General features: G+C 41.2%; 1 protein-coding gene across 2 annotated transcripts; it reads right to left on the bottom strand.

Annotated features, from left to right (window-relative positions):
- Positions 1 to 9815: 9815 nt before the first annotated feature.
- On the bottom strand, positions 9816 to 20574 carry ATP5A1 (ATP synthase, H+ transporting, mitochondrial F1 complex, alpha subunit 1, cardiac muscle). Of its 2 annotated transcripts, none has more exons than XM_006835104.1 (12): positions 20399 to 20574; positions 18946 to 19024; positions 15442 to 15611; positions 14413 to 14520; positions 14090 to 14256; positions 13248 to 13396; positions 12434 to 12585; positions 12109 to 12333; positions 11320 to 11427; positions 11045 to 11189; positions 10183 to 10333; positions 9816 to 10022 (listed from the first exon to the last, which is right to left on the bottom strand). In XM_006835104.1, exons 1-12 carry the CDS (start codon positions 20456 to 20458, stop codon positions 9941 to 9943), a joined length of 1596 nt encoding a protein of 531 aa, XP_006835167.1. In that variant the 5' UTR covers positions 20459 to 20574; the 3' UTR covers positions 9816 to 9940. The 2 variants fall into 2 exon arrangements, with proteins under 2 accessions (XP_006835167.1, XP_006835166.1); XM_006835103.1 differs by having other exon boundaries at positions 14347 to 14520.
- Positions 20575 to 23970: the final 3396 nt, after the last annotated feature.

A 23970-nucleotide genomic window follows, 5' to 3' on the forward strand; every position in this document is an offset into this window, starting at 1 on the left:
ACAAGCTAGCCACCAATAATATATTGCTTATGTCTTTATATTCTTCTCTCACTTCTGTTTCTCTTGGATCTCTTATCCAAAAAGAAGACTATGAGTTCCTCAAGATAATGAAATGTCTCTTGTAATCTCAGGAGTCCTGGTGTGGTGCTGTAAGATCAGCACTGGACTCCGAACCACAAGTTCGGCAGTTCAAACACACTAGCTGCTGCTTGGAAACTCTATACAAGTTCATTATGAGTTGGAACTGACTCAATGGCACTTAACAATTTGTAATCATACAGAGAGATCAGTAATAGACTCAGCCAAGGAATTCAGTTCGCTTTTAGTTGGTCATTAACAGCAGAACCAATTTTTATTTCTGTTCCCATAATCTGACCCTTCCAAACTTGGCAGGACTGCTGGCCAGGTAGGCTAAAACCAGGCAGGAGCCCAGGGACAGAACCTGGCAAAGCTGATACCATGGTGTCGAAACAGCAAATGCAGGTGTAAACTGTGTTATTTGATCTGTAAAGTCCGAGTCAGAATTAGGGAGGCTAAATTTTGTCACTAAGGTTTAAAACTGAGAAGAGTGAGGAATGGAAGAGAGGGTAAAGACAGGATAGGAAGGGAATAAAGGGACCAACATCCAGAAGAAGGCTGAAGTGCCCAAGAATCAATTGCATGGTGGTGAAGAGCTTTGACTTAAAGCAATAAAGGCAAGGGTGAGGGTTTACACTGAAAAAATTTAGATTTCATATCAAGTAAGTGAGACAAGGAGCACAAAGGATCCTTTCCTGGTCAAAGTAGTTCAAAGACACAAAAATTATAATGTTTATAATCACATGATAAGCACTAGACTGCAAGGTTCAAACCCACCAACTGTTCCTTGGAAACTCTATACAGCATGAATTCAGAACCAATTTGATGGTACAACTATCACAGTGTCACAGTGGGAGTTACCTCAATAAAAATGGCCCCAGTGTACCATATTAACATTAAAAAGAAAGTAACCATATTATCATCTCAACTAATGCAGAAAAAATTTAATAGCTGCTGTCTTGATAAAAAACACATTCTATGATGATTCTGGGTTGGAATTATTCACAATCTAGAGGGCTGTTGGTGGTGGTGCTGTCAAGTTGGTACCAACTCATAGTGACCTTATGAACAACAGAACAAAACACTGCCCTGTCCTGCACCAACCTCATATCATTGTTAATCTTGAGCCCATTGTTGCTGTCACTGTGCCAATCCATCTCGTTGGGGACTTCTTTTTCTCTGACCCTCCACTTTCCCAAACATGGTATCTTTCTCCAAAGACTGGTCTCTCCTGATAATATATCCGAAGTATGAGAGACAAAGTTTGGTCATCCTGGCTTTTAAGGAGCATTCTGACTGGACTTCTTCCAACATAAATCTGTTTGTTCTTTTGGCAGCCCATGCTAATTTTAATATTCTCCTCCATGTTAACATGGTTGATAGGAAAGGCAATATACAAGAGGGAGGTTGGCAGAGGAAGGATGAAGGTGGTGGAAGACATGGAAGGAATACAAGAGTTAAAGTGAATAAAGGTAAATACTGTTAACTGATAGTACGTGGAGGAGACTGCAATCATTGTGATGAAGCAAAGTGTACAATATGTTGAATGTAAAACTGATATCTGTTCTGTAAACCTTCACTTAATTTACAATAAAGTTTTTTAAGACATTTAATACTTTCTCATAATAAAACTGAAAGAATACAACCCTGTCACACACCTTTCTTAATTTTAAACCAATCAGTGTTCCCATGTTCTGTTCAAACAACTGCCTCTTGGTCCATGTACAGATTCCTCATGAGCACAATTAAGTGTTCAGGAATACTTATACTTCGCAATGTTGTCCATAGCTTGTGATGATCCACACAATCGAAAGTCTTTGTGTAGTCAATAAAGCACAGGTAAACATCTTTCTGGTATTCTCTGCTTTCAGCCAAGATCCATCAGACATCAGCAATGATAGCCCTTGTTCCACATCCTCTTCTAAATCTAGCTTGAACCTCTGGAAGTTCTCTGTATGCTTGAAGCTGTTTCTGTATTACCATTAGTAAAACTTTACTTGCATGGAATATCAAAGGTATTGTCCGATGATCTCCGCATTCCATTGGGTCACCTCTCTTTGGAATGAGCACAAATATGGATCTCTGGATCTCTTCCAGTCAGTCGGCCAGATAATTGTCTTCCAAATTTCTTGGCAGAGATGAGTGCGTGCCTCCTGTGCCGCCTCACTTTCTTGAACAATTTCAATTTTTATTCCATCAATTCCTGGTGCCTGAATGTTCTTTGCCAATTCCTTCAGTGCACCTTGGACTTCTTCCTTCAGTATCATTGGCTCTTGATCATATGCTACCTCTTGAAATGGTTGAGTATCAACCACTTCCTTTTGGTACAGTGACTCTGTGTATTCCTTCCATCTTCTTTTGATGCTTTCTGCATCGTTCAATAATTTGCCCAGAGAATCCTTCAATAACGTAAGTTGAGGCTTGAATTTTTTTCTTCAGTTCCCCCAGCTTGAGAAATGCTGAACATGGTCTTCCTTTTTGGTTTTCTGACCCCAGAGCTTTGCACATTTTGTTGTAATATTTGACTTTGTCTTCTTTAGCTGGTCTTTGAAATTTTCTGTTCAGCTCTTGTACCTCCTCACCCCTTCCACTTGCTTTAGCATCTCTACGCTGGAGAGCAAGTTTCAGTGTCTCTTCTGACATCCATTTTGACCTTTTCCTTCTTTCTTGTCTTCTCGACTTTTTGCTTTCTTCATGTATGATGTTCTTGATGTCATCCCACAACTCTTCTGGTCTTTGGTCTTTAGTGTTTAATGTATCAAATCTGTTCTTTAGATGATCCCTAAATTCAAGTGGGATATATTCAAGGTCATATTTTGGCTCTTGTGGACTTATTTTCATTTTCTTCAGCTTCAGTTTGAATTTGTATAGAGTAATTGATGGTCTGTTCCACAATCTGCCCCTGGCCTTGTTTTGACTGATGATATAAAGCTTTTCCATCGTCTCTTTCCTCAGATGTAAGTCAATTTGATTTCTGTGTATCCCATCTGGTGAGGTCCATGTGTATAATCGTCTCTTCTGCTGTCTAAAGAAGGCATTTGAAATGAACAAATCATTGATTTTGGAGAAATCAATGAAGAAATATGTGATGAAAAACGTGGCATCAGGATTGGAGGAAGACTCATTAACAAACTGAGATATGCAGATGATACAACCTTTTTTGCTGAAAATGAAGAGGACTTAAAATATTTACTGATGAAGATCAAAGAGCACAGCCTTCAGTATCGATTGCATCTCAATGTAAAGAAACAAAAATCCTCACCACTAGACCAATAAACATTCTTTTCAATGGAGAAGATTGAAGTTGTCAAGGACTTCATTCTTCTTGGATCAACCATCAACACTCATGGAAGCAGCAGTAAATAAATTAAACAACGTATTGCATTAGGCAAATCTGCTGCACAAGACCTTTTTAAAGTATTGAAGAGCTAAGATGTCAGCTTGAGGACTAAGGTGCACTTGACCCAAGCCATGGTATTTTCACCAACCTCATATGCATGCAAAAGCTGAACAATGAATAAGTAAGACAGTAGAAGAATTGATGCTTTTGAGTTATCGTGATGGAGAGGAATATTGAAAAGTGCCATGGGCTGCCAAAAGTAATAAACAGAGCTGTGTTGGAAGAAGTGTGGCCAGAGTGAGTGCTCCTTGGAGGCCAAGATGGCCAAACTTCATCTCTCATACTTTGGAGCACTCTGGCCACACTTCCTCCCTGTGTTGGTCTCCAGCCCTCCTCCACCACCCTTCTGAACTTTGTCCTTGGGTAAACACTGCCCTTTTGATCTCAAATGGTTGACTATTCTATGATGGTGTACGTACCTCATTATAGTGTTGGTGTTCCCTTGATGTACCTCTCTAGTGCTTAACTGAAAATTGAACCATCAACGTGGGTTCAGTTCCTGGCCTGGAAGGTGAACAGGGCCATGGTCTCAGGATTTCACCAATCTCGAGCTGACCAGTAAGCCTGCTTTTTTTTTTTTTTTTTTTATGATTTTGAGTTTTGTTCCATATTAAGAAGAAAGCTTACTTAATGTGATACAGGAATCTACAGAAAGAATAGAGATAATATCCTACTTAGTAGTGAAATACTGGAGTCTGGGAATAAGGTGATGATGTCTTTTCTTACTAGAAGTGTTTAACCAAAGTATTAGATAGAAGCTTTAGTAAGACAAGGAAAGAAAAAAAAAAAAATTATAAAGGCTGGAAAGGAAGAAACAGTCAGTATTCATAAGCAACATGATCTGTATATAGAAAATCCAAAAGAACCTAAAAATTATTAGAATTAATAATTTAGAAAGAATATATATAGTCAAGCCATGGTACTTTTAATAACCTCATATGCATGCAAAAGCTGGACAGTGAATAAGGAAGACCGTAGAAGAACTGATGCTTTTGAGTTATGGTGTTGGAAGAGAATATTGAAAGTGCCATGGGCTGCCAAAAGAACCAACAGATCTGTGTTGGAAGAGGTGCAGCCAGAATGGTGCTTGGAAGCCAGGATGACCAAAGTTCGTCTCTCATACTTTGGACATATTGTCAGGATGGACCAGTCAACAGGAGAAGGATCTCATGTTTGGTAAGGCGGAGAGTCAGAGATAAAAAGGAAGACCCCCAACAAGATGGACTGGCCAAGTAGCAGCATTGATGGATTCAAGCGTGGCAACAGTAGTGAGGTTGGCCCAGGATCGGGCAGTGTTTCGTTCTGCTGTGCATAGGGTCTGTATGGGCCGGTACCGACTCAATGGCATCTAACAACAACAACATATACAGTCAATGTAAACAAACCAACAGTATATCTGTATTTCATTGTTAAGTGCCATTGAGTCCATGATTCGGTTTTGAAGGGTTTTTAAGGAAGAGCTTGTGGGTGTGACCTTGTGGTTACCAATCTAGTGCTATCCAACAGCACCACACCAGGACTACAATGTATCTATTTGCTAGCAAAAGAATAAGAAGTAGATTTAACAAAATAATATCAAAAATTTTTAAAAACTAGAAATAAATAGAAGGAAAAACATGTAATATTTCTATATGAAAACTATAGAACTGATGAAAGATAAAGAGGTCCTAATTAAACGAAGGTATCCTGTAGCACCTGTAGGATAAGCACTGGACTGTTAACCACAAAGTCAGCGGTTCAAACCCACCAGTTGGTCCTCAGAAGCCCTATACAGGGTTGCTATGAGTTGGAACCAACATGACGGCACACAGCAACAATGAAATGAAAGGATATACCATATTCACAGCAGACTGCCTCACTGGTTTTATAGTGTCAATTCTTCCCAAATATATTCAAGGTGGTCCCAATTACAATTCTACTATGTTTTTATGTGGAAATATTGACCAACTGATTCTAAAATTTATTTGTAAACACAAAATACTTAGAATAATCAACAGTCTTGAAGGAAACAAAAGCTGACTGAAAACTCCCAGATTATCAAGAATTATTATAAAACTACAGTAATTGGAGTCCTGGTGTGGCGTTGTAGAATTAGCACTGGACTGCTAACTACCAGGTTGGTTGAGGCCCACCTGCTGCTCCTTGGAAACCCTGTTTATACAGGGTGGCTAAGTCAGAACCAACTCAAAGGCCTAATTAACAACAGCAGCAACAGGAACTAGAGTGCGGTGTTGGTTTGTAAGGTGCCACTGTAGTTTAGATGGCCTTTTCAGTAAAGATGATGCGGGAGAATTGTATATTCATGTGAGAGAAAATAAAATGAACTTAAACCTTAAATTCCTATCCTACATAGAACTGATTCGAGACAAACCTTGACTTACTGAAAGTGGCCCTGGTGGTGCAATGGTTAAGTGCTCAGGCGCTAACCAAAGGTTGGCAATTCAAAACCCCAACCACTACTCTGGAAGAAAGCTGAGGCAGTCAACTTCCATCAAGATTACAGCCTTGGAAACCCTGTGAGACAGTTCTACTTTATCCTATAACGTTGCTACGAGGTTGATTCACTGAAATTTTGCAAAAGCAGTTTGGGAAGAAGGAAAAGATGAAGGGCAGAGGGATGGTGTGTCTACCAAGGTTGAAACAGCAGCTGAACAGACTGTTGTAAAAGGTAAACATGTCAACCCAGGAGAACTGGGTCCTTAGAATTCCTCGACTAAAGGTACAACCAAGGTGATGCCTTTGGGTTTTGTTGTGTCCTCCAAGTCAGCAAAGAAAAGGCCTAAACTTGCCTACAGGTAAGCTCTGGATGGAACCAAAACATTAAATTTGCATTGCTCTCTTCCCCAAGGAGGAGGGAAAAAAGTTAAATCCATTCCCGTGGCTACAATAATGCTTTATAGAGAAAAAAAAGGGGGGGTACAAAAACAAACCATCTCCTCCTCTATGGCACATCAAGAAGAAACTGGTGCTGCTGCTCCCAAGGCACTTCCCCCTTCCCCCCTTCCCCCCCAGACCCCTCCCTTGCTTTCCAGTAGGGATCTTTGCCAGGAGCTGCAATGCTATCCCTGTCAATGCTGAATTTACTGCTAGGGGTTGGAGTAAATGTTCAATGACAGAACACAAAGAATTCTGGTGGAGGCAAAATGGCTTTGTATTCTGTGGCTATTCCAGTATAACTTGCAAAAGCCAGAAATTGTCAGAGAAGGAAAATACAAAACAAGTGTTAAGTGGTACATAGCTTCTCTTGCTTTTTACTGCCAGTGGGCAAAAATGAAATTTAAACTCTTGACTATTAGAAACAGAACAAGTCTCTGTAACATTGTTTTTACTATGATTTTTGCCTCTAGAAACCTCGAGGGGCAATGAGAGCCAACCTGAAAAGAAGCCATCTCCATATAGATACTTCTGGAGTTGTCAAAAAAAAGCAGTTCTTAGTCTCTAACGAGCTCTTGTAAGTCAACTGTCTGATCCTTGGAGACTGATGTTTTTCCAGTCTGGTGTGCAGGTCAATTGGGACTCAGACTGATCAAAGTAAAAAGGGCTAAGGGAAGCCTCACTTGTCACTTTGACATGAAACGTGGCTGTCTGGTCTGCAGCATCTCAGCTGTTACTGTAGAAATAGTCATTTTTTAAATCCTGAACTTACAGATGCTAATGGCTAGAACCAGAGAGTAACTGAAACCAGATATAGCTATGGGTTGTTTCCAGCTCCTGCACCAGTTGTATCAAACTGAAAGCAAACAGGCACAAGGAACAGAACTTGAACTCAGACCCTAGGACTGTTGTGGACTTAAGACACTGCTCTGTGGGGTCATACACTACAGAAACATCATGCATTCTGGCTGTACCACATGGGTCACTTGAAGATGGCAACATGAAAGGGTTTGTTCTCTTATGGGCATATCTCATAGAGCAGCTGATGGCTCTGTATTTCTGGTAGTCTGCATTCTTGATTTCTGTCCAAAGATGCAAGTTGGGAAAAGGGCGCATTATAGAGTGTGACTGCTCAGCATGCTCCTGACAGATTGGAGGGCCCCCCTCACGGATGTCTCACTGCTGCTGACTTGAGTTGTATGTGGATTAATTGCAGTTTACAACAAAGGACACAAGCCTGACTTTCTTTGTCCACACACCTTAATAAGTCAGTTTGATCTTTTCTAAACTGCTCAGTGGATAACTGATCAGGACAAACAGGGTGCACGTTTGAAAATTCAAGATTTTCCTAAATGGTATAAAAATATTTTCCTGTGAAAATGCTTTTGTCCTCTTGCATACTCTCCAAATATAAGGGATCAGTCATCCAAATGACTCTTTGGCCCTCAATTGTATCATTAGTGCTCCAACAGATAGACTATGTGCCCACCAGGAGAGCAACCAACCCAGACAGTTCTGAGAAAGCTCTCCAAGATGACACTGATAGAATGCCTGATGTTTTGAGTAAACTAGACGAAGAGGTTGTATAAGTGAAACCACAGTTCACTGAAAATAGCATTTAATGTACAAAATCATGTTCATACTAGAGTAATGGGTAATAAGAGAAGTGATTTTGATAGGTATGTGGTGTGTACACGTGACTCATTGGCTGAAAGTGATGAGTACACACATACACCCAAACCTCAAGAACTGGCTACTTTGGAGATCTGAAGTTGGGGGATTGCTGTTTTTCACATACAGGCTTATTGGACTCATTAATAGTTATGGGCATTGAATAATTTAAAAACACAGAATGAAGCCAAGGCTCAGGCATGGGTGAAACTTAGGTGACAAAAGTGTCATGGCACGTTGTCAGGTGCTGTGAAGCAGGGTTGACTCATAGCAAGCCTGTTTTAACAGTTAAAATTCTGTCAGCCTGGCTGGGCCAAAATACTCAGTAGTTAACAAATGTAGTTATCATCTCCATGTTGAAATCTAAAATACTAACTCCACGGTACTGATCTTATGTAATTATCCGTTATTATGAATCCTCTCTGGTGTTTAATAATTAAAGTCCTGGTGTGGCACTATAGGGTAAGCACTGGACTGCTAACTACAAGGTTAGTGGTTCAAACCCATCAGTTGCTCCTTAGAAACCCTACACAGGGTCATTGAGAACTGACAGAAGAGCTCTTAACATGTTAATGAGGTCAAATGCAATCTACAGGATTAGGTTGAATCTTGAGTCAATTTCTTTTGATGAGCCATGAACAGAGAAATATGGACCTACTGCCATCAAGAAATGACAGGATGTAGCGTGTGTTCTTTACACCTGGAGTCCCTATGATATGAAACTCCTAAATCTAGAAAACAGCAGGAAACACTGGGCCTACAGATGCTGAAATGAGACAAGGATGTTTGTTCAGAGCCAGTACTCTGAATTCAGACTTCTAGTCTCCAAAACTTGAGACTAGATTTCCACCATCAGTTAAAGCCCTCCACTTGTGGGATCTAAGACATGTGGATAGGGCTTCTGAGACTGTAAATCTTTAGGAGAGCAGAAAATTTCATCTTTCTCCTGTGGAAAAGCTGGTGCATTTGAAATGATGACCTTTTATTCAGCAGTCCAGTGCTTATTCTGTATTGCCACCAGTTCTCCAAAAGCAATTAATAGTGAGGTATGAAATGGAACTGGGTAAAAAAAAAAAAATGCATTTACAAGGAAAATAGATTTCTGAGCTTTATACAAAACAATTCTGGATGACTTTAACTTTCAGTTAACAAAGCCAAACCTTTAAAGCCCTTGTGATTATGGGATAGAGTTCCAAAATACTAAATATAACTATAAACACTGATTAATTTGATAACTAAAATGTTTAAGATTATATTTAAGCCTTCTGGGTCAGGGATACAACCTGGGTCAACATTTTCAAATGTAGACTTTGCCACATACAAGGCTTCAAAAAATGGAAGTTAAAGATAACAGAACTTCTCAAGACTTTTTGAAGTCCCCCCATATACTGTTAATAAATGTCTCTTTGCATTGTGCTCTTTTAAAATTAATTTGTACGAGACTGAATTTCCAACAGCAACTCTAAAGTAGATAGGAAACGAGCATAGGTTACAGAAATAGGGAAGGAACAACTCAGAAAAGTAGGGTGAGAATGGTCCACAATGCTATGAAACTCGAAGAATATCAATGTCAATATGCTAAAACACATGCTTAGAATCATTCCTCAAAGTTCTTTTGTTAAATGCTGTCGAGTCAGTTTCGACTCATAGTGATTCTTCCTTCATAGGGTTTCCATGGAGCAGCTGGCAGGTTTGAAATGCTGACCTTGTGATTTGCAGTCTAGCAATGGTCACACCAGGAGTCCCAGTTCTTTTGGACTCTTACAAAAATTAGAGAAAACCACCAACCCACATGGAACCTTTATTTGTAACGTGATTTCTGTACAGGAAGAGGAGTAATCCTTTTACAAATAAAACTGATTATTAGAAGAAACAATGACAAAAGCAAACTGGTATTTGATGTGAATCCATAGGAGTTTAAGCTTCAAATCCAGCCAAGAAGTTTGTTACAATCTCTTTCAGCTTTGCATCAGACTGTTCTGAGATCTTTCCATCAGCCCTAAACAGAAATGAAAGCAGATTATTAGTTAGACTGAAAGCAGACTGGACCAAATGCTATGGCAACCACAACTATAGCCTAACTAAACTACTCAGAAGAATTTTATTAAGACTCAAGACTTAAATGTTCATAAAAATAAGTATGTCAATTGTGTTCATACCTGATATTGCCCAATAGGGCCTGGTGTTGGCTGATGACATGAGATAAGAAAGCATTCTCGAACTTTGTGATCTTGCTGGGCTCTAGTTTATCAAGATACCCCCTTACACCAGCATAGATGACAGCCACTTGTTCTTCAATAGCCATGGGAGCTAAAACAAAACAATGTCAAGTGATTTACTAAATAATGTCCATACCATGTCAGAGAAACTTCCCTTTCTTCCAACATGCCCCTAACGTCATCTGCTGCTTCTGAGCAACCTAAAGCTCTACAGCAACACATTTCCCCGACATTCCACTCTAGGACAGTTTCTCCTTTTATCTGCAAGCCTTGTGGTATAATCTCTGGGCATAGCCCATAGCAATACTTATATTACTTGCTGATTATAAATAACTTGCTGAAATTTTATAACACAACAAAAGCTAGTAACATTCTCTTAATTCTGTCAAATTCTTCAGTCATATAGCTGGGGTAGGGGAAGATGGTATTAAATAAGTTACTACCCAACTATTTAGTAACAACACCAAGGTGTGAGGTGACAGTAACACTGGCTGTGATGCTTAGTTATGTGCCCACTTGGCTGGGCCATGGTTGTGTGGTTTGGCAGTTAAAAATCATGTAATTTAGCAGTGTACAATGATGTAGTCATCTCCATTTTCACCTAATGACCTGGTCTTTAGAACTAACCCATGGTGCTAAGTGAAGCAATAAGGACTCAGGATAAGAGCACAACAGACCTCAACTGTATCCAGTACAGTACCTCTGATGATAGTAACAGCATGCATGAGTATGACATGTATGGAGCTAAGTGGCACTTCCAGGCCTTAACATACAGTTTGAGCTTGACCACTCAGGTACTCACAGTACTGTCCTTGCTTCAGCAACTCAGTCAGACGCACACCACGACTCAGGAGTTGTTGCGTAGCAGCATCAAGGTCAGAACCAAACTGGGCAAAAGCAGCAACCTCACGATACTGCGCCAATTCCAGCTTCATGGTACCTGCCACCTGTGATACAGACAGAAGTCTTCTGTACTTCAACTCAAATGACTCAAAGTAACCTCCTAATATAATCCACATAGTTTTATTATTTTAATCTAAATGATATCTTCTCACTACCAAACAGATAAAACATTACCTGTTTCATGGCCCTGGTTTGTGCAGCAGACCCGACGCGGGACACAGACAAACCAACATTAATGGCAGGGCGAATACCTTTGTAGAACAATTCTGTTTCCAAGAAGATCTACAATATGAGAAGAATACACATACTTAAAGTAAAATATCAACTATTTCAAATTTAAGTCGCAGTCTATAAAAAGTTAAGTCAAAAACTGAGGGAGAATACTAAATGCGTTCTTATGGTTAATTACCACCCAAATCTTCCACAACCCCAATTTATGTATAGATTTTACTGCTGCTATTAGGGAATGTGTATTGCAAGAAAATCACCTGTGTGAGGCCAAATGGTCAAAAGCTACTCTAAAGCGAAGATGAAAGGTGGAGAGAACTAGATAGGACAGAAATGAGACAACCAGAGCAGAAATAAGGATACTGACACTGAAAAATGTAATTAATGCCAGCGAACAGCATGGACTTATTAAAGGGAACCTAATACGTTCTACAGAGTCCTGGTGTGGCACTATAGGTTAATGAGCCAGACTGCAAAGTCGCTTTGAGCCACAAGGTCGGTGGTTCAAGCTCAACAGCTGCTTCTCAGAAACACTATACAGGGTCGCTATGGGTTAGTCGGAACCTACTCAATGACACCTGACAACAATAACAATAATTTGCGATATAAACTTTCACTAAAACTACAAAGGGTGGGGGTAGGGGTTTAGTTCATAACCACGAGTCTCAAACAATGCCTTGGAATCCCCCAGAGCTATTTTGACACTTATTTTCGTAATCACTAAAAGAATAATACCTGTCCGTCAGTAATGGAAATGACATTGGTTGGAATATAAGCGGACACATCACCAGCTTGTGTTTCTATGACTGGTAAAGCGGTCAAGGAGCCACCACCAAAAGAATCGTTCATCTTGGCTGCTCTCTCCAGTAGACGGGAGTGCAGATAGAACACATCACCGGGATAGGCCTCACGACCAGGGGGCCGGCGCAGCAGCAGAGACATCTGACGGTAAGCCACAGCCTACAGCAAAGAAAAAGGGTGTGAGGTTCACCTATGAGGTAACAACTTTCAATTCAGTGCAAATGTTATTAACAGGTTCTAAAACTATATTTCCTTTAACCTGTTTGGATAAGTCATCATAGATGATCAAAGCATGCTTGCCATTATCCCTGAAATATTCTCCCATAGAACAGCCAGAATAAGGAGCCAGGTACTGAAGTGGGGCAGCATCAGAGGCAGTAGCTGAAACCACAATGGTGTACTTCATGGCATCTGAGGAGAAAATAAATACAGGTTTTATTGTATTATTAATACTGTGATTTTAAATTAGAGATGACTAATGTTAAGGAGGAGTCCTTGTGTGGCGCTGTGGGTTAATGCGTCAGACCGCAAGGCATTTGAACTGCAAGGTCGGCAGTTCAAGCTCACCAGCTGCTCCTTAGAAACCCTATACAGGGTCACTATGGGTCAGAACTGACTCGATGGCATGTCTCAACAACAATGATGTTAAAGCTGTTTGAACTGCAAGGTCAGCAGTTCAAATTCACAGCTGTTCCTCGGAAAACCTTTACAGGGTCGCTATGGGTTAGAACTGACTTGACGGCACTTAACAATTTTAAACTAGAGGTGACTGGTGTGGCACTTGCAGGTTATGCGCTGGACTGCAAGGTCAGTATAAACCACAAGGTCAGCAGGTCAAGCTCACCAGCCGCTCCTTGGAAACCCTATATAGAGTTGCTGTGGGTTCCATCCAACTTGACGACACTTAACAAAACAGCAAGTGCTACAAAATTTTACCAGAGTCAAGAGATTATACTCTGAAGAAGCTCACAGTGTCTTAAAAACTATTTTATAAAAAGTATGTATTTTCTTACATTGAAGATTAACAGCAACAGGACTTAGGATAAAAGCTATGGGACTAAAGTTCTTAATACCTGCATCTGTAAGTCTCTTCACCAACTGGGCAACTGTGGATCTCTTCTGACCAATAGCAACATAGATACAGTATAGCTTCTTCTTTTCATCAGTTCCTTCATTGAAGCGTTTCTGGTTAATGATTGTGTCAATAGCAATTGATGTTTTGCTTTAAAAAGAGAAAGCAAACATAAAAGGTATTAAGTACTACAAACTAGTCCCCAATTCAAATTTTTACTACCACTAATCTCAAGGTCAGCAGTTAGAAACTACCAGCTGCTCCGCAGGAGAAAGATGAGGCTTTCTGCTCCCTAAAGATTTATAGCCTTGGAAACCCTGTATAGGGTCACTATGAGTTGGAACCGACTCCACGGCACATAACAACAACAATCCTCAAGAGCCCTGGTGGTACTGTAGGGTAAGCACTAGATTTGCTAACCACAATTTGGCAGTTCAAACCCACCAGCTGCTCTTTGGGAGAACAATGAGGCTTTCTGCTCTCATTAACAACTTACAGCCTCAGAAACTCAGTATTGGGTCTGATCAACTTGATGGCATTGGGTATTTTTGGCTGAATGCTCATAAAAGGATTAGACACACAACTGGTTAAGCCCTCTGCTGCTAACATGTTTGTTGGTTAGTGTTTCTGGCAATCTACTTCCAAGTTATCAGTCACTGAAAACCCCATGAAACATAGTTCTACTCTGACACAGATGGGGCACCTATAGTTAGAATTGAAGACAATTGTTTTTAATCCTTTTAACGCATTCCACTCTTCATATCAAAAGCATTTACAATTCCAAGCCTAATAGTAATGTTTCCATAGAGTTGTTTTAGCTAGAACTTTCTATTGAGACTTTACCCAGTCTGTCGATCCCCAATAATCAGCTCACGCTGGCCACGACCAATTGGCACCAAACTATCCACAGCCTTAATGCCAGTTTGCATTGGTTCACGCACAGAGATTCGAGGAATGATTCCAGGGGCTTTCAGTCCTACTCGCCTGCGGGTCTTCGAACCAATTGGACCCTATAAAGAGACAGAAAAAAGGAGTCCTCAGACTGTCAGTTCTGACGGCTGTTAGAAACTACAACCACGTCAAGTAACCTCTATACCTACCTTTCCATCAATGGCATTACCAAGGGCATCTACTACACGACCCAGCAGTTCTTCACCAACTGGGACGTCCACGATGGCACCTGTCCTCTTCACAATATCTCCTTCCTTAATGAGCTTATCATTTCCGAACACGACAACACCAACATTGTCAGGTTCCAAGTTCAGAGACATACCCTACACAAGACAAAGTTGAATACCAATGAGGCGTGTCTACCAATTAAGACTCCATAGTATGAAAACAGCTACGAGGAAGGAAGAAAGTAGTAAAATATGGTTCCTTTCATGTGTATTTTTTCAAGTAACAGAATTGTCTTCTATGGTTAATATTTCTCTAACAATAACATGGTCCCTTGAAAAAACGTGAGGACAGCACTATAATAAGGAGCCCCGGTAACTGGACTGCTAGTAAGGTCAGTAATTCTAATCTACCAGGTGCTCAGCAGGAGAAAGATGAGGTTTTCTACTCAGTACAGATTTACAGCTTGGAAACCCTATACAGGGTTGCTGTGAGTCAGAATGGACTCAGTGGCACACAACTACAGAGCTACAAGATGCAAATAAACTGAACAGGTTAAACTATTTTCTCAACATTTCCTTTCTGAATGTGGTGATCTTATGAACTAAGGTGATCAGGGTCAAATGGAATTTTAAGACAAATGATTTCCATATTTGTTTTTATCCATGAGGCTCCAAGTTGTCCACAAAATTATCCAATTAGAATTTATACTCATTAGGTTAGTAGGCTATTCCAGGAATACATAATTTGATGGACTCCTGGCGAAGTGCTTACAGCCAATGCCAAGGAATATCACAGTACATCAATGCAAGTACAAAAACTTAACTCCTAACCTGTACTGCTCAATATACTAGACACAAACCACATTTGGCTATTTAAATTCATTTAAATCAAGCCAATTAAAAAACTTGAAGCTAGTTCATGAATCACAATGGTTATGCATAGCTGTAGGACATTAAAAAAAAAACACCAATGCAAACCAAAACTAAAAGTAAATATACCTGACACAATCATTGAATTACTAAAAGAGTAACAAACAAGACCATCTTAAAACCCCAACATCTCTTTCCACAATTTACCTTTAAGCCAGAAGAAAACTCTACCATTTCTTCTGCTTGAACATTCCTCAGCCCATGTACTCGGGCAATACCATCACCAATACTTAACACACGCCCAGTCTCTTCAAGGTCAACAGATGTATCAGCTCCAAGGATACGCTCTTCAAGAATAGAGGACACCTCAGCAGTGCCTATTGAGAGAGTACAATTCCATTAAAGGTAAATAAAATACAGCTCCAAGGTCTTTTCTTTTTAAAACCTGTTTTTCCCAACATGAAAAACTTTGTGTAATAATCAAATTACAGTCTAAAATAAAACGCCAGATTCTTTTAAAAAATGTTAGATAACTACCACGGCGAAAATAAAGCCAGATGATTAAGAGGAATTTAAAAAAAAAGGTCTTCAGAAGACAAATGCAAAACAGGCAAGAAGCTAATAAAATTAAGCAGTTCACTTTTTAAAACAAAAGCAGATCACCTCAACCTTCTACTCTGCTAATTTCTAAGAAATATAGTTCTAATTTCTAAGGAATATATTCTTAAATTGAAACCTGAATTTTGGTTGGAAATACTCATATTCCTCATCACAGCATGTGCTTCATCATTTTAACTTTTATTTTAAAAATCTTTATTTAGAAGCACCCAGGAAAAACTCCCAGCCTACAGCATATTTCCATGCTTACCTCTGCAAATGGAAATTCAGATTGATAGGTATAGATTATCAGTAACTACCATTGAAAATCCTAGGGGTAATATTAATTTATTTTTCCTAAAGCCTGTAGGAGGAGTCCTAGTGGCACCATGGGATAGGCAGTGGACTGCTAACTGCAAGAGAGAAATACGAGGCTTTCTGCTCTCAGAAATATTTATTACCTCAGAAATCCTATACAGGGTTACTATGAGTTAGAAAAGACTTGATGGGAAGTCATTTTTAAAAAGCCTATTGTTTAGCCATCAAAGCAAGCAATCAAGTCTCTTCAGGACAAACACCTCTCCAAGACTGAAACTCAAAGGGAAGACATAAGCAGGCATGTAAGCTTGCTGATGACCACATTGGTCTAGTGGTGAGGGGGAAAGGCAGCAATGAAGAAATGGGCTGAGTTCAACCATGTTCCATTGACTCCTGTTGACCTGGAGATGAGAGGGAAAAGACGGGCTGGTTGGTCCACAATGTGAAACCAGGGGACACCTGAACCAATGGATAAGGACATAGCCAGAGAGGGCTAGAGGTGAGAATGAAGCATCCAGCTGATATGAAGGGTGTGTGTGTGTGTGTGTGTGTGTGTGTGTGCGTGCGCGCGCGCGCGCACAAGAACACTCATACTTGCAGATAGTATCCAGTTGACCTAGTCTCAATGGCTTGATAATCAGAACTCGGCTTGTTAAGTGCCACTGAGTCAATTTCAACCTACAGGGATCCTGTATAGGGTTTCCAAGGAGCAGCTGGTGAGCTTAAACCACCGACCTTGCAGTTCAAATGACTTTGCAGTCTGACGTATTAGCACACAGCGCCACACCACGACGCCAGAACTTGGCTAGAGGAAGATAAAATTATAATTTTTTGATAAAGGAAACGAGGATGAATTGCTACAATTTGCAGAACTTGGCCTGTACTCCAGGACGTAGTAGCTCAAATTACCAAGAGAGGGAAGGAGTCTTCACATCAAGTATCAATGCTATTCCCTCTGTATAGAGAGTAGATAGGGACAGGCAACTTAGACACTGGCTACCTAAAATGAGGGGGGATTAATGCATGAAGTGACTGGCTTCCAAGGTTTCAAGAGGGAATATAGTTTTAAAAACTGTGTGGGGAAAGAGTCCCCACTGAATAGTTTTCATCTTGTCTAGACGTGTCTGGTGAAGAAACGGGCATAAGATTCTTATGATTCAATCGTAACTATTATCACGACTGAGATTGTCACAGCTATAAAGGTATTAGTTTTGTTAACAAAAATGGGGGAGCAGTTAACCTTACAGTTCAGAAACAGAGAACCCTAGGGCCATCAAGGGAGAAGAACACAAGCGGAATGCGGGACCTTATCCAAAGAAGCAGCGACACCAGAGATGGAGGCATAGATGGGGACATGGAGAGAAGGAGCAGCTGAAGACTCTAGATTGATGGAATTAGAGGGACTAAGAGCTGGCGGCCAAGAAGCAGACTTGCAGAATGTGCCCTTTGGTAGTTTAAATTATTACATATGCCTGAGTGTTTTTTTTTAAAAAAAAGGGGGGGGACTAAAATGAATAGAGAAATATTGTTTAACTGATGGTACATCAAGGGGATTATAATCATTGCAATGAAACAAAGTGTATGGAGGGAATTATAATCATTGTAATGAAACAAAATATGTGATTTGTTGAATGTAAAACTGATGATCTGCCCTGTAAACAAACTTTCACACAATATACAATAAAAACTTTTTAGTTAAAAAAAAAAAAAAAAAGCATACTGTTGTCGTTAAGTACCGTCAAGTCAGTTCTGACTCACAGCAACCCTGCATAGGTTTTCCGAGGAGTTGCTGGTGAATGTGAACCGCTGACCTTGAGGTTCAAACCAACCTTGCAGACTAGTGCATTATCCTGTAGTGCCACATAAGGACTCCTTAAATGTTCTGTGGTGGTGATGGTGTGCCGTAGAGTAGGTTCCGACTTTTAGTGACCCTGTATAGGGTTTCCGAGGCTATAAATCTTCACAGAAGCAGAAAGCCTCATCTTTCTCCCACGGAACCACTGCTAGTTTAGAACTGCTGACCTTGAGGTTAGGAAGGTTAGGAGCCCGACTTGTAACCACTATGCTACCAGTGCTCCTTCCTTAAAGCTTATAGGGAGAGGAAATCCTTTACAGAGTCTAAAAGGTACATACCACTTGATATGTGTAGTTTCAGTTTTAACATGAAGGACATTATCTAAACAAAGAAGATGTATACTAATAGTAAAACAACGGCTAACTATTTTTCACTAGAAGGAAAGAACCTACCAAGACGGGCAAAATGGCATATTATAGGTTAAGAATATGAGCTTCTGTAGTAGGTAAAAATGAGAGGAAAACGTTAACTATAAACACCACTAACTAAAGATACATTCAAATATGAAATAAAGGTTTCTTTTCTGCTTACATTTCACAAGATGAGTATACAGACAGTACTATATAAACAATATCAACATTTTAAAGCATAAGCATTTAATCTGAAGCCATCAAACAAGTTGTTGTTATGTGTCGTGGAGTCGGTTCCAACCCATAATGACCCTGTACAGGGTTTCTGAGGCTGTAAATCTTTATGGGAGCAGAAAGCCTCTTCTTTCTTCTGCAGAACAGCTGGTAGTTACAAACTGCTGATCGTGAGATTAGCAACCCGATTTGTAACCACTGCGCTACCACAGCTCCTTATCAAACAAGTGGGGAGGGGCGGAAAAAAACTACTGGAAAGCCTATACAGGGTGGCTCTGGGTTGGAACTGACTCCACTGGACTTAACAACTGTAACCTCTGTATTTACTGACAAGGTCGTTTAGAAAGAAAGACTTACCACTCTTCTGAAGACAAGTGTTAGAGGCATGGAGATTCCTTGCAGCAATGAAGGATGACCCAAAAGCATTTCTGGAGACCTAGTGTAAAAACACATTTAAAAATTTGATTATGAGGAAATTATTTTCTATAACTGACAAGCTTAAACAAACTCGGACTTAGTCTGATTAAACTATCAAGGAGATATTCTAGTAATTGAAGAATGATTAGACTGTGATTAAGAACTCAACAAGAAACAGACCCAAAGATTGTTAAAAGTTCTACCTTATGAATGAGAATTGCTAAGGTATTTTCTTTTTTTGAGTCCTGGTGTGGCACTGCGGAATAACCGCTGGATAGGTCAGTGGTTCAAACCCACCAGCCCCTCCTCTGAAACGCTATAAAGGGTTGCAAGTCAGAACCACTTGACAATACTTAATAGGAAACCCATGATAACAGCCAATCTGCGATTAATTTTATGATTGTTTTTGCTTCCACGCAAGGATTTTGTATGTTAATTTCAAGGGAGATGCGCAACCCCGGGCAATGACCTTTATAGTCATTTGTCAATTGCGGTCTGTTTCTTTGTGTATTTCTCAATCTCTGTATAGCAGAATTCCTCAAAACATAAGGTGGGTAATTCAAAGACCAAGCCTTTAAACTTGTCCTTCTGTCAAATGCTGTTGTTGTTAAGTACTGTGGAGTCGGTTCGGACTCATTGCGACCCTGCAGAGGGTTTCCGAGGCTGCAAATCTTTTTTGATGGGAGCAGAAAGCCTCATCTTTTTTCCCGCGTAACAGCTGGTAGTTTTAAACTGCTGACCTTGAGGTTAACAGCCCGATTCGTAACCACTACGTTACCAGAGCTTCTTGCGCATTTAAAGGCAACTTCACAGTGTCATGCTATCAACCATAGGCAATCGTTCCCCAATTCCGCACTAGGGGATGGCCTACTAACGAATCCCAGAAGGCCCCTTTACTCAGCCCTTTTCTCCGCACCGACCTGCGCACAGGTGTGAGTGCCGGGGCCTGCTGACCTTCACACAATGTCAGGCTCCTCTTAGTCGCTTCAACAACAGTGACAAGAGTACTCTGACCTTCAACGAGGCGAGTCCTAGAGAAGCAGCAGGACCCAGTCCCGCGGATTCCGAGCAAGTCTCGGAAACCCAGCGCCCAAGCACTGACCTTCAGCCAAGGCCTCCTCCCAGGCAGCTCTCGGCCGCCGATCGGACTCCCCCCGAGGCCTCATTTCTGAGCAACATGGAGTCACGGTCTCCACTGCACCGCAGTGAGCTAAGGGGTCCCTCCGCCGCGCCCAGCTCGGGCTACAGGCACCAGTGCAAGATGGCGCCGCTCGCCGCCCACAGCCCCTCACCCTCCTTGCAGAAAGCGCCAGAGCCGAACCAGCGCGTCATTCACCACCCGCTCGCTGCAGCCCTCGAGGGCCACCTCCCTACCGCCGTCCCAGGTGCTCACCAGCCCGGCTCGCCGAGGAAGGGCGCGGGCCACGGCCGCAGCAACGCGCACGGACAGCATCTTGGTAGAGTCTTCTCCGGTAGTTACTCTACAGCCGCAGCCTCCGGACTGACTGAGACAAAATGGAAGAACTGCGAGGAAGGTCAAGTCAGCCGGCCCACCTGACCCGGAAGTACCGCCCCCTAGCTGTCACCTCTGGATAAGAATCTGCCTATTGGAGAAGGTTATTTTTGCTTTTTAATATTATTTTTAGGTTTAAACCTAAAAATCTGTGGTTAGACCTTTGCCACTTTCGGCCCAGGCATCCGTTACATATTTATTTTCGTCTTTTGAGTCGACCTTGGGGCTGCCCGGGCAACCACGTGGATGAGGGCCCCTCCTGAGCAGCGGCTACATCCCGGGTGCGAGGTACTGTGGACGTCACACGGTTCAGAGTGCAGCAAAGCGGCGGATTGGTAGAGTCCGATCCCAGAGCCGTGAACCTCAGGTGCTGAAACAACATTGAATAGCTACTTAGTATTGGGGGGCGGGGTCCCGCAGATTAAACAGCCAAGGAGAGGAGGGGGCGGATGGTCACCTGAACAGAGTCTCTAGCTCACGCTTTCGAGCTTCAGATTGTTGACCTCATCCCGGCCCTCCGAGTCGAAACTCACTGTCTATCGCACATTTTTAACACACACACAAAGAATCCTGTCTGTACAATAGAATAAATTGCTTAAAAATTGTAACGGAAAAAGAAAGTTTGGGTAAAGTGGTTGCCAATTCCACTAAAATGAATGGTACAGAATTAGAAGTCTTACACCAGTCTGGATTAAGTTCAAGGTTCAAGTTTGCCTCTTCAGATAACTAGTTTTATGACTCTGGGATTTCTGCTTTCTCATTTGCAAACGATTCATTTCCAGTAGAATTGAAGAGGGACGCTTTCTTTTACCACCGAATTTGTGTGATATCCGCAAATTTTTTTGTGTAATATTGGCTATTTTGTGATAATGGTACACTACAGCGTTGTCTTCACTTGTAACTTGTTCTTGCTTCATTCCCATCTGCTCAGCAAAATCTTAGTATGGGAGGTGCATATGAACATCTGGGTTAATCAAACATGTAAATTCTTTATCAGCAATCCCTTTCTCTAATATTCTAAAATCCCTTTCTCTAATATTCTGTAAATTCTTTTCAGCAATCCCTTTCTCTAATAATCTAAAATTCGTTATTTAGGTGAACCGAGGCTAATTATGACTATCCTCCTAGGAATCAGGTGGTGTAGTTAAGTGCCGCCTAGTCAGCACTCATATAGGGCTTCTCAGGAGCAGCTGGTAATTTTCAACCTGGGACCTTGCCATTCAAGCTGATCTTGAGGTTGAGTGCTTATCCTGTGGCACCACACCAGGACTCCGTGGGGAATCAGGTGTAGGAAGAGTCTAAGAGCCAGAAAAAAAAAAACAGTTGGCTAAACAATTGCTAGGAAATTTTGTAAAATTGTAGTGGTGAAAACGAAAAGAAATGACATAAAGATAACATTTTTCCCCATTTTCAAGGGCTTCACCAATTTATCTGAAATTTGGTTACTGAACAGAGCTATTTTTGAAATAAGAATAAGGACACCATAATAACATGGTATTGAATCCCTTCCTTTCCTTTGAAAAGAAAGATCTTATTTTAAATATGTATGACTTAAAAAATATTTGGTGCTAAATTTAATCCACAATTTGACATGAAAATACACATCACAGGAAGCTGAATGAATACACCTATCTTCTTCAGCCTTGCCTAGAGCAACATTGTAGTGTGGGGGCTTCAGGATAAAGCACTGGACCACACATTCGGTTTACTGCAAGGTCGATGGTTCAAACCCATCAGCTGCTCCTCAGAAACCCTATACAGGGTTGCTATGAATCAGAATCAACTCGACAACACTTAACAACAACAACAATGGGAAGTTGCAGGCAGCAAGGTGGTTAGTAGCTTGGGCACCTTGGTCAGGTTCTAAACTACATCCTAACCTCGGTTAAATCATTTAATCCCGGTGTGATTAATGTGAAAGTAGGCAAATTAATTTCTCATCTATTTTACAGAGTTCCTGTAAGAATGAAACAACATTATGAAAACACCTTTAAAGTTTGTGCATTTCTGTATAAACATAAGGAAATTCTCACACTGCTAACTGCAGAATGATAGAGAGGATTCAGTCACCTTCACCAGGCAAGAAATGAATGAAAGAATGGTTGAACAGCAGAGAAGATCCTAGCAAAAGAATGCTACTGTTGTTAGGAGCCATCAAGAATCAGGTCTGTCTCATAGTGACCCTGTATAGGGTTTCCAGGAAGCACTGTGCTTAGCAGTCCTGTGCTTATGCTACAGTGCCAAAAGGTTAGTGCACTTTAAATTCTCCAGCAGCATTCAGCTCCCTGGTAATGGAAAATAACAGCAAAGTTATTACTGCTGAAGCTCATATTACCAGTGTAAAGTAAATTTTATGTTATTGTAATCAACGTAGACAAAAGACAAACATCTGATAACCTAAAACACACAAAATTTTAGATTTTGTTTTAACAAGTCATTGAAACAAGAAATAGAAATATTAAGAAAAAAGAAAAAAGCCTGATTCTGGGAGGCTCTCCCCGTTGTGGAGAAGATTAATAGCATGGAGGACAGAGAGGACTGGAAACTGCAAAGAGGAGAGCTTTCCAGTGCAGAAGTTTTGGACCAACTCTGCCCAAGTGCTAAGTTGTCTGGTTGTTGTTAGGTGCCATCAGTCCCAACTCATAGCGACCCTATGCACAGTATAACCAAACACTGCCAGGTCCTGCGCCAACCCCACAATCGTTTTTATGCTTGAGTCCATTGCCACTGTCACTGTGCCAATCCATTGTGTTGGGGGTCTTCCTGTTTTACACTGAACCTCCAGTTTACCAAGCATGATGTCCTTCTCCAAGAATTGATCTCTCCTGATGACATGTCCGATGTATGAGGACAAAGTTTCGCCATCCTGGCCTTTAAGGAACATTCTGGTTGTACTTCTTCCAACACAGGTTTGTTTGTTCTTCTGGTACTTTCAGTATTTTCCAATACCACTAACTCCAATGTATCAATTCTAGTCTGGAGTCAGAGTACAAACCACAAGTCCCCAAACCCCCAGGTTCCTGCAGGGGTGTGGCTAACGGTGTGTTGGCGAAACCTAGGGCGACCCCGCCTTAAGAGCGCTAGGGGGAGGAGCATCTCGGGAAGATGTGGGAGTGCTGGAAAAGAAGAAAAGCTGGGAGAAGAAGCGCGGGTATTTGTGTTCCCCTGGAAACAGTGTTTTGACACTCCTTCTCTAGACTACGGATCTTGCACGTCAGTCTTTACCTCCTGGGCACTACATTGACTTTTTCAAGCTCCCTGCTTCCACGCGCCCATCTTTCCATGCAACCCGCAGGATCTGGGAACCCCGTCTCTCATTCGTCTCTGCAGGAGAGAGTGGTCCCTTCCTTTGCTTATACTCCAGATGGAAGAGGCACTTACGAATACGAATTCCCCCTAATGCAAATCCCCACCCAATAGACTGGAGTGGTACTCCTGAATCCAAACCTACC

The sequence above is a fragment of the Chrysochloris asiatica genome, unplaced genomic scaffold (genome assembly GCF_000296735.1).
Source record: "Chrysochloris asiatica unplaced genomic scaffold, ChrAsi1.0 scaffold00015, whole genome shotgun sequence".
Taxonomy (NCBI): Eukaryota; Metazoa; Chordata; class Mammalia; order Afrosoricida; family Chrysochloridae; genus Chrysochloris; species Chrysochloris asiatica.

Bases quoted from the DNA above. Each gene is read 5' to 3' on its own strand.
- ATP5A1 (XM_006835103.1), bottom strand. From the start codon at position 20,458: ATGCTGTCCGTGCGCGTTGCTGCGGCCGTGGCCCGCGCCCTTCCTCGG. The intron at 14,521-15,441 runs GTAAATTGTGGA...TGTCTTGTGTAG, and splicing joins AGTTTTCTTCTGGCTTAAAG to GGTATGTCTCTGAACTTGGA. The intron at 10,334-11,044 runs GTGAGTACCTGA...GTTTTGTTTTAG, and splicing joins GCTGAAGCAAGGACAGTACT to CTCCCATGGCTATTGAAGAA.